We start from the raw sequence: 8,790 nt of genomic DNA, 5'->3' as shown, positions 1-8,790 counted from the left end.
ACTATTTGTATTATACTCTTATAAATATTTCTTTTTGCATATTTATTTATTAATAATATTTTGTTATTTTAATTTTAAACCAATAAATAGCATGAATACATATAAAAAAAGAATATATATACAAAACAAGTATTTGATGAGGATATACATACAAATATTAATTTTAAAAAAAATATTTATACAAATTCTAATATTTAAAAGAATATATATAAAAAATGTTATTATATATATATATATATTCTTTCTCACTATCTGTCAGGGCATAGCATCCACGATCACCAATGCTCTGGAAAGTGCGCAGCAGCGCCACTTTTTTCAGAAACCTCTTCATCTGACGACTGGCGGGCCTGCGACGCCATGGGTTGACTAGCCTGATGGATTTACATCTTGAGTTGATTTCAAATCAAGAGGACAATCAGTAACTAGGCAGACGCAGCGATCAGCTTCTGCTTCTATTATTTTAATATTATTTTTTGTACAAGCTGCTCATGACTGCTTGTTGTCCAGTTTTTGGTAATAAGATATAAATCAGATTTTCTTATGCAAGATTCAATTAATGATCCTTAGCAGTGTAGCACCACTAAATAATTTTATAGAAACGAAAAAGAATTATGTAGCACAACCTCCTCAAAAAATTGATTTGATAGTTCAGATTTGAAATCAGGGGCTCTTTACAAATTGAATTAGAATTGGTGCTTACCCTCCTTACGACCCTCTTTGAAAGCCAACTGGAATAAAAGCCTAAAATAGAAGATGGCAACGGAAAGGACAACGCCATGGAAGAAGAATATCCAAATATCAAGAAACCGCTCGATCAAGCAATTCCAAAACTTAGGATAATAGCATTTTTCTTTTCCAAAAAAGTTCTTATGCAAACTGAGAGGAATGAAAGATTTCAAAGATAATTAAATAATCCTTTCCCATTGCTTAACTCCTCGAACTCCAAATTTTCTAAATGAATAAACAAAAGAATTTTTTTCATGAATACCTTTCTAAATATCGAATTTCGCATAAATACCCTTCCAAAATTAATATTTACAATATATACCCTCATAAAACTCGGTTATTGTACAAATATCCGTAATATAACGGTTGTTCTAACGATGTTAAGAAAAATCATATTTATATTAATTAAAAATAAAATAAAATTTTAAAATTACGTTATTGTTTCTATTTGCTTTTTCTGCTATCGGGATCACGATCTATTTGCATGTCTACCCATTAAAAATATTTTAGTCATTTTTAATTTGAAACCATTAAGTTTTTAATGTCGTTAGATAGCATGGGTACATATGCAAAAATAAAAACAAAAAAAAGATAAAATAACAAAACAAGTATTTTACGATGGTATACATGCAAATATCAATTTTAAAAAAATATTTATATAAAATCCAATATTTAGGAGAGTATTTGTAAAAAATCTAAACAAAATACCTTTACATCTAAGGAATGCATTTTGTTTGCGGTACATGATGAGAAACAGAGGAACCAGAGAAGCGTCGTCGAGGTGGTTTCAACTGATCCTCTTTCTTCGACATTTTAGCAAAACCTGAAAATTCATTATTAATTACCTTGATAATGGATTGATTAAAATCTTGTTTTTAAAAAGCAAAACAAAATCTTGGGCCTGCCATGATGCACCTTGGACTCCCCTTTGATCAAAGACAAAAAAAGAAAAGAAATCATGCTTTCATTCAAAAAGAGGGAGATAAAATATCCAAGTAAATTCGCAAAGACTCTTCTTATTTCATTGCAAAGCGGCAAACGACTACATTAGATACCCTTCAACAGACGTTCAGAGACAAGAAGGCGCGCTAACACATGCAAACACTTATACAACGACACATACTCGTTATTCCCTCGAAAGAAAGAGGCTGCAGCATCACCAACGAACGCCTCTAGAATGCACCGCTTCTTGTATGAATTCAACCAGAGATTTCGATGGCTTTCACCTCGGGCTTCTTCTTCTCCTCTTCTTTCGGCACGGTCACCGTCAGCACCCCGTTCTCCATGGACGCCTCCACTCGGTCCACCTTGGCATTCTCCGGCAGCCGAAACCGCCGGAGGAATTTGCCGCTGCTTCTCTCGACGCGGTGCCACTTGTCGTTCTTCTCCTCTTTCTCCTTGCTGCGCTCGCCGCTGATCTGGAGGACCCTGCCCTCCTCTACCTCCACCTTCACCTCCTCTTTCTTAACCCCGGGGAGGTCGGCTTTGAAGATGTGGGCCTCCGGGGTCTCCTTCCAGTCGATTCGGGTGTTGGCGAAGGCGGAGGTCTCGCTGACGAAGCTGGGGCGGGACTCCGCGAGGGCGCGGAAGGTGTCGAAAGGGAAGCTGTGGAAAGGATCCCAGACGTCGAGGGAGAAGGGGTCGAAGATGTTGCTCCGCCTGACAATCGACATTCTTCTAAATGAAACTCTACCGGTTGGCGACAATAAATTTGGCTAAGGATCTCTTCACTTGGAGACGTTTGAATGGCTTCAAGATGATGCGTTCGGGATCGGATACTGGAGTATTTATAAGTGAGGAGGAGGAGAGGTCTTGAAGTTTCCAGTTTCCGCTCTTCCTAATATTCTCCATGCGTGTAGGAGCGCGAAAGCAACGCCAGAATTCCGGAAGCCTCTAGTTGACAAGGAAATCCTGGGGCTGGCCCGGCTTTTTGGCCCATGGGCTCGTTTCAAGTGCCATCTGATGGCGTAGGATCGCTGGTTTTCGTACCCTGGACCTGGGTTTGTCATTCATGGATCGACCAGGTTTGCATCCTTGGCCCAGATGGGTATTTGCCATTTAGCAGCTCCCGCCGAGTAACTTCTAGCATCTAACGGTTCATGCTCTTTAGTCTTAGAGGTAGAATGGGGAAGAATTGGGCAAGAAAGGGACGCGTGATTCTACAATTGCAAAATGGAGAAAGGTACAAGTTAGTAAAACTATATATCAAGAAAAAATTAAGATCACTTAGAAATAAATCTGTTTTTTTCAAACGACAAAACTAGAAAAGGGGAAGTTATGGGACATAATGTAACTGACAGAGAAGGGAAAGAACATAAAAGAAGCAAAATAAATAGAGAGAGAACCCAAAGCCTATCAGCTCACTTGCAACCTTCCGTGTCTTTGTATCATGTGTACCATACTACTTTCTTTAAAATGTTAGGCAGCGCTGTTATTATTATTATTGTCCCAAGAAATTACCAATTTTTTGATTATAGGCATCAATAGCAATTATAAAAAAATTTAAATATTCTTAGAAGATATTTCTACCTGAATAAATGTTACCCAACTAATTCTGCGAGCATTAGCTTTATTGTTATTATGTTGACGTAAATATGATGTCAAAATGATAATGTATTTCTACTACTATGTAATTATATATTTTTGTCTCCATTTTGTAAGGGCAACATCTCAAGCTTCCCCTTTTTTATATTTTTAATTTTTTTTCTTTTGAGATAACTTCTAGTTGGATTAACAATATATTTGGCTCTCAAAAATCAAAAAGAATCGGAAGGGAATCGAAACAGACTTGGAATGGGAAAGCATGGAATTCAAGATTTTGTTTTCATTGTGTAGATGCGACGGAGAAATGCACAAAAAAAAAGAAATATAAGTCAATTTTAATATTTAGGTTGACTGGTTATTTTCGTTTATTATTGTGATTTATAAGTTTTTAATAATATATATTTTTTATTTTCTATTTTTAATCATTTTTGCATCATTCCTATCTAATAATTATTAAATTTTAAAATTTATTTATATATTTTTATTAAACTTTTTATTCTTATTTTATTCATACATTGTCATTTTTAGTAACTTCAAAATTTGTATTTCTAGTATTTTAATGAGATATTCTATTGCTCTTGATTTGTATTTCTAGTATTTTAAGATCACTTAGAAATAAATCTGTTTTTTTCAAACGACAAAACTAGAAAAGGGGAAGTTATGGGACATAATGTAACTGACAGAGAAGGGAAAGAACATAAAAGAAGCAAAATAAATAGAGAGAGAACCCAAAGCCTATCAGCTCACTTGCAACCTTCCGTGTCTTTGTATCATGTGTACCATACTACTTTCTTTAAAATGTTAGGCAGCGCTGTTATTATTATTATTGTCCCAAGAAATTACCAATTTTTTGATTATAGGCATCAATAGCAATTATAAAAAAATTTAAATATTCTTAGAAGATATTTCTACCTGAATAAATGTTACCCAACTAATTCTGCGAGCATTAGCTTTATTGTTATTATGTTGACGTAAATATGATGTCAAAATGATAATGTATTTCTACTACTATGTAATTATATATTTTTGTCTCCATTTTGTAAGGGCAACATCTCAAGCTTCCCCTTTTTTATATTTTTAATTTTTTTTCTTTTGAGATAACTTCTAGTTGGATTAACAATATATTTGGCTCTCAAAAATCAAAAAGAATCGGAAGGGAATCGAAACAGACTTGGAATGGGAAAGCATGGAATTCAAGATTTTGTTTTCATTGTGTAGATGCGACGGAGAAATGCACAAAAAAAAAAGAAATATAAGTCAATTTTAATATTTAGGTTGACTGGTTATTTTCGTTTATTATTGTGATTTATAAGTTTTTAATAATATATATTTTTTACTTTCTATTTTTAATCATTTTTGCATCATTCCTATCTAATAATTATTAAATTTTAAAATTTATTTATATATTTTTATTAAACTTTTTATTCTTATTTTATTCATACATTGTCATTTTTAGTAACTTCAAAATTTGTATTTCCAGTATTTTAATGAGATATTCTATTGCTCTTGATTTTCCTAAATTTCTATTATATATCTTCATCCCCATATATTTCTTGAATTATATTTCTTAGTATTTGTATAACATATTGTTAATTTTTTAATAATTTGAATATAAATATAAATTATTTCAGATAGCAATTCTCACAACACGAGGATTTAATTAATAATTAATATATTATTAAAATATATGCTATTTGATACTTTTAAGTTTTGACATCATGACCATTATTTTTATTGGTTAGATATTAGTTAAATTACTTATTTTATTTTATATCATAATTAAGAATAAATGACTTATATCATGTATATCACCTATTATTTTGTACATTAGAAAGGCTACTAATTAGATTATTTTTTTATTTAAGAATTCAATCTCCACTCTAAGAAAAATGTAACTTTTGAATTGATCTGGTCCGAAAGAAAAAAAAAATTCAGCTTAAATCTCTTATTACAAAAAATAAAATCTTGAAATCAAAACTTTCAGCTTATTACCTTCACTGAGAGAATCTTTTAATGATGGTTGTTCCGTGCGGGATGGGTGCTGCTATCGAGTTCTGAGCAAGGAGTCCACTCTCAAGATCTGTAAAACCATTCTCCTTGCCATCCGAGAAACTAGTAACTATATTTCTACTTATAGAAATTCCATAGAAATTTGAATCCTTTGATGCAAATAAGCATTCATGTAAAGCTTTCTCTTTCTTTTGAGTGAGTGAGTGAGTGAGTGAGTGAGTGCTTTGAGATTCGGGTATTGGGGGTGTATCTCAGGGGAATTTCGTCGAACGCCTGCCAGAGTGTGGCATGGCCGACTCTGGTGGGGGTTCGTCGGCAGCGCCGGCGGCGGGTCAGCCTGGAGAAATGAGTAAAACAAACCTGGGGAATGAGGCGCAGCGGTCGTCGTGGGCGGAGGTTGCTAAAGGGGGCCCGAGGCCTCCGGCTTGGACCCGTCACCGGATCTCTCCCCGCGATCTGGAAGCGGTGCAGAGCCGTTTCACTGATGCGGTGGTGGTGCCAGAGGAGGATCTGGAAGGTGTCCGGGCAGAGTGGAGGAACACGACAATCCTGGTGAGGAGCTTGGGGCGGAACATCCCGGTGGATTGGGTGGTTAAGGAGGTGAGGCGAGTGGGGAAAATGTCGTATGATGCTGAAGGTTTCATGTTGGCGGACGGCTGCAGTGCCATCCGTTTTGCCAATGAAGAGGATCGGGAGGCGGTGTTGAAGAATGGTCCTTGGACGGTGGCTGGACAGCTGCTCGCCGTTGACCGGTGGCGGCCCAACTTCATTCCGGGGTCCAGTGGCATTGGGAGGGTCGTTGTATGGCTCCGACTGCCCGGCTTGCCGTTGGACTACTGGAAGAAGGAGACGATTTTCCGGATAGCGGCGAGAGCTGGTAACCCACTGGAGCTAGATGGTTTTACGGCGCAGGGGAAGCGGTATGGGTTTGCCAGGGTGAAGATCGAGCTAGACATCTCAGATCCGCTCACACCCGGGACTTTTGTGCAGGGTAGATCGGAGGGGAGGGATGAGAAGTTCTGGCAGGGATTCATGTATGAAAGCTTACCTGCTCCGTGTCCCAGATGCGGTCGGATTGGACACTCGTCGGTGGTTTGCGAGTTCCCACTCCCGACGCCGATGGGGAAGAACACTGGGGTGGAGGAGCCAGACCGAGGGGGAAATGCTAAAGGGAAGGGCGCAGCAGAGGCTCCCCCGCAGGCGGAGAGGAAGGTCGATGGATCCGGTGAGGAAGGCTTCTTTGGTCCGTGGTTAGTCACCAACCGACTAGGCTTCCGAAAGGCAACCTCGGCGGCTCCCCGGAGGACGGAGAAGAAGGATAGTGCGGCGAGGAAAATCTCCTCGCCTATCCCAAGCGGCGAGCTGGGGCGAACGGGTGACAGCTCGGTCCCTTCGGGCTCCCCGATAGATCTCGAAGGCTGGCAGAAACCCACGAAGGTAGCTCGCCGGAGGACGCCGGAGAAGGACGTCTCCGTAGCTGGAGCAGGTGCCGTGCCGGGTGTCCTGAGTCAACCCGGTTTGGATTCGGGGTCGGGCGCCGAGTCCGGATCCCGGCCGGAATCAAGCCGGGCCGAATTCGACTTGGACCGGGCCGAGGCGAGGCCTAAGTCAAGCCATGGCCCGAGCCCAGGTGGGTCGGGCCCCAGTCCGATGAAGAGGGCCAGGAGCCCGCCTGGGGATCGAAAGCTTTTGGGCCCGATGGTGGGTGCTCCCTCTCAAGCGGCCGGCCGGGCGACGCCCTCGACTACGAAGGCCGGACGGCCGATGCTGACCGCCCGTCGGAGGAGCAAGAGCTCCCCCCCACCGTCTGCGGCAGCCCGTGGCCGGCCTCCTCGGGTGGTTGATTCCAGGGGAGTTGCCGGCGCTTCACTGCGGGGGGGTGTGGCCACCGGACTGCGGCTGGCCCCGGCTCTCTCGGTGGCGGTAGGTGTGCCCGGATCTGGGGAGTCGGTGGTGGCTGGGGAAGTGCCGGGGGTGACGGAACTGAGGCTCGGCGGTGCGGAGGACAGGTGCGGCGGTGGTTCGTTGAAGCCGGTCGCTTCTGTTGATGGCTCCTCATCCGACCCGTGCCAAATGGCACGAACAGTGGACGGTTCCTCTCTTAAGGCGAAGGGGAAGACTTTGAGTGGGGATTCGGGGGTGGCTGTGGAGAAGTTGGTCTCAGGGGGGAAGCAAGGTGAGCCAGCAGGATTGGGCTCCGAGAAGATGGCTTCAGCGTGCCATATGGCACAGGGGGAATAGGGGGAGCAGCACCGCCGTATGCTTGTCCAATTAATGGCTTCAACTAAGGGGCAGTCCAGTGTCGATCTAGGTGGTGCAGGGAGTACGGAGGGGGGAGCAGGTTCCAGCAACAGTTCCAGGGAGGTGGGCTGTGCGAACTCCTTGGGTGTTTTATGAAGATTATATTATGGAACTGTCGGGGGGCGGGGAAACCTTCTTTTGCCCCTGCTTTTCGGAGGTTGGTGCATGTGCACAATCCCGACATCTGTGTGTTATTTAAGACTCGGCTGTCCGGAAGGAGCTTACAGAAAGCTAGAAGGGTGTTACCGAGATCGTGGGGGTTTTATGCAGTGGAGTCCCATGGTTTGTCGGGAGGTATTATTGTCACCTGGGGATTGGGACGATGCAAGCTGGACTGTTTCAATGTCTGCAATCAGGAGGTACTGATGGTGATTTCGGAGGGAGATAGGAGGCCCTGGATCCTTTCAGGGGTGTATGCTAGTACTGAGTACAGGGACAGGAGGGTCTTGTGGGATGAAGCTTCTCAGGCTATCAGTTTGGGCTACCCAATGTTGATGGCAGGGGACCTTAATTGTATTGTTGGTTCACAGGAGAAGATGGGGGGGAAACCTTTTTCCCAACTGAGGAAGTTCAAGGAGTTCCAAGATTTTCTCACTTCTAATGGATTGGTTGATCTGGGCTATTCGGGTCCTCGTTTCACTTGGTGCAATAATCAGCAGGGGCGGGCCCGTGTCTGGGAGAGATTAGACAGGGCATGTGCTACAGCTGGGTGGGTCCAGTGCTATCCAGACTATCATGTTAGACACTTGCCCAGGATTGCTTCTGACCACAGCCCTTTGTTGGTGAGTACCGAGGCACATTTTCAGGTACGCCCCCCATTTAGATTTGAGAAGTTTTGGCTATGTTATCCTCGGTCCTGGGAGATGGTGAGGGAGGCTTGGAGTTCCCCGGTCAGGAGAGATGATATGTATCGGGTGTCCCGCAAGTTGGAGCTGACTAGGAGGCGTTTGCGGAGGTGGAACCGTGAGGAAGTGGGGAACATCTTTCAGAGGACGGAGGAGGAAGAGGGGGCCATTGCCAGGTTACAGCTTCAGGAGGCACAGAGGGGAGGGTTGGCGGAGGAGGAGTTGAGGGAGCTCAGATCGCACTTGGCAGCACATAATTCTCTTCTCAGACAGCAGGAGACCTTTTGGAGACAGAAATCCAGGGTGCAGTGGATTTTGGAAGGGGACCAGAACCCCAGGTTCTTTCATCAGGCGACAGTGATCA

General features: G+C 42.6%; 2 protein-coding genes across 2 annotated transcripts; one reads left to right on the top strand and one right to left on the bottom strand.

The window, feature by feature from the left end:
• Nucleotides 1-1,673: 1,673 nt before the first annotated feature.
• Nucleotides 1,674-2,486, bottom strand: LOC120111537 (16.9 kDa class I heat shock protein 2-like). The gene has a single exon (XM_039128779.1). The coding sequence runs from the start codon at nt 2,397-2,399 to the stop codon at nt 1,926-1,928; it is 474 nt and encodes a 157-aa protein (XP_038984707.1). The 5' UTR covers nt 2,400-2,486; the 3' UTR covers nt 1,674-1,925.
• A 3,082-nt stretch (nt 2,487-5,568) lies between these two features.
• On the top strand, nt 5,569-7,521 carry LOC120111471 (collagen alpha-2(I) chain-like). Its single transcript, XM_039128525.1, has one exon. The coding sequence runs from the start codon at nt 5,569-5,571 to the stop codon at nt 7,519-7,521; it is 1,953 nt and encodes a 650-aa protein (XP_038984453.1).
• The last annotated feature ends 1,269 nt before the right edge of the window (nt 7,522-8,790 follow it).

This window comes from Phoenix dactylifera, chromosome 8, assembly GCF_009389715.1.
Source record: "Phoenix dactylifera cultivar Barhee BC4 chromosome 8, palm_55x_up_171113_PBpolish2nd_filt_p, whole genome shotgun sequence".
Classification (NCBI taxonomy): domain Eukaryota; kingdom Viridiplantae; phylum Streptophyta; class Magnoliopsida; order Arecales; family Arecaceae; genus Phoenix; species Phoenix dactylifera.
This window is presented reverse-complemented; position numbering and strand designations above follow the sequence as displayed.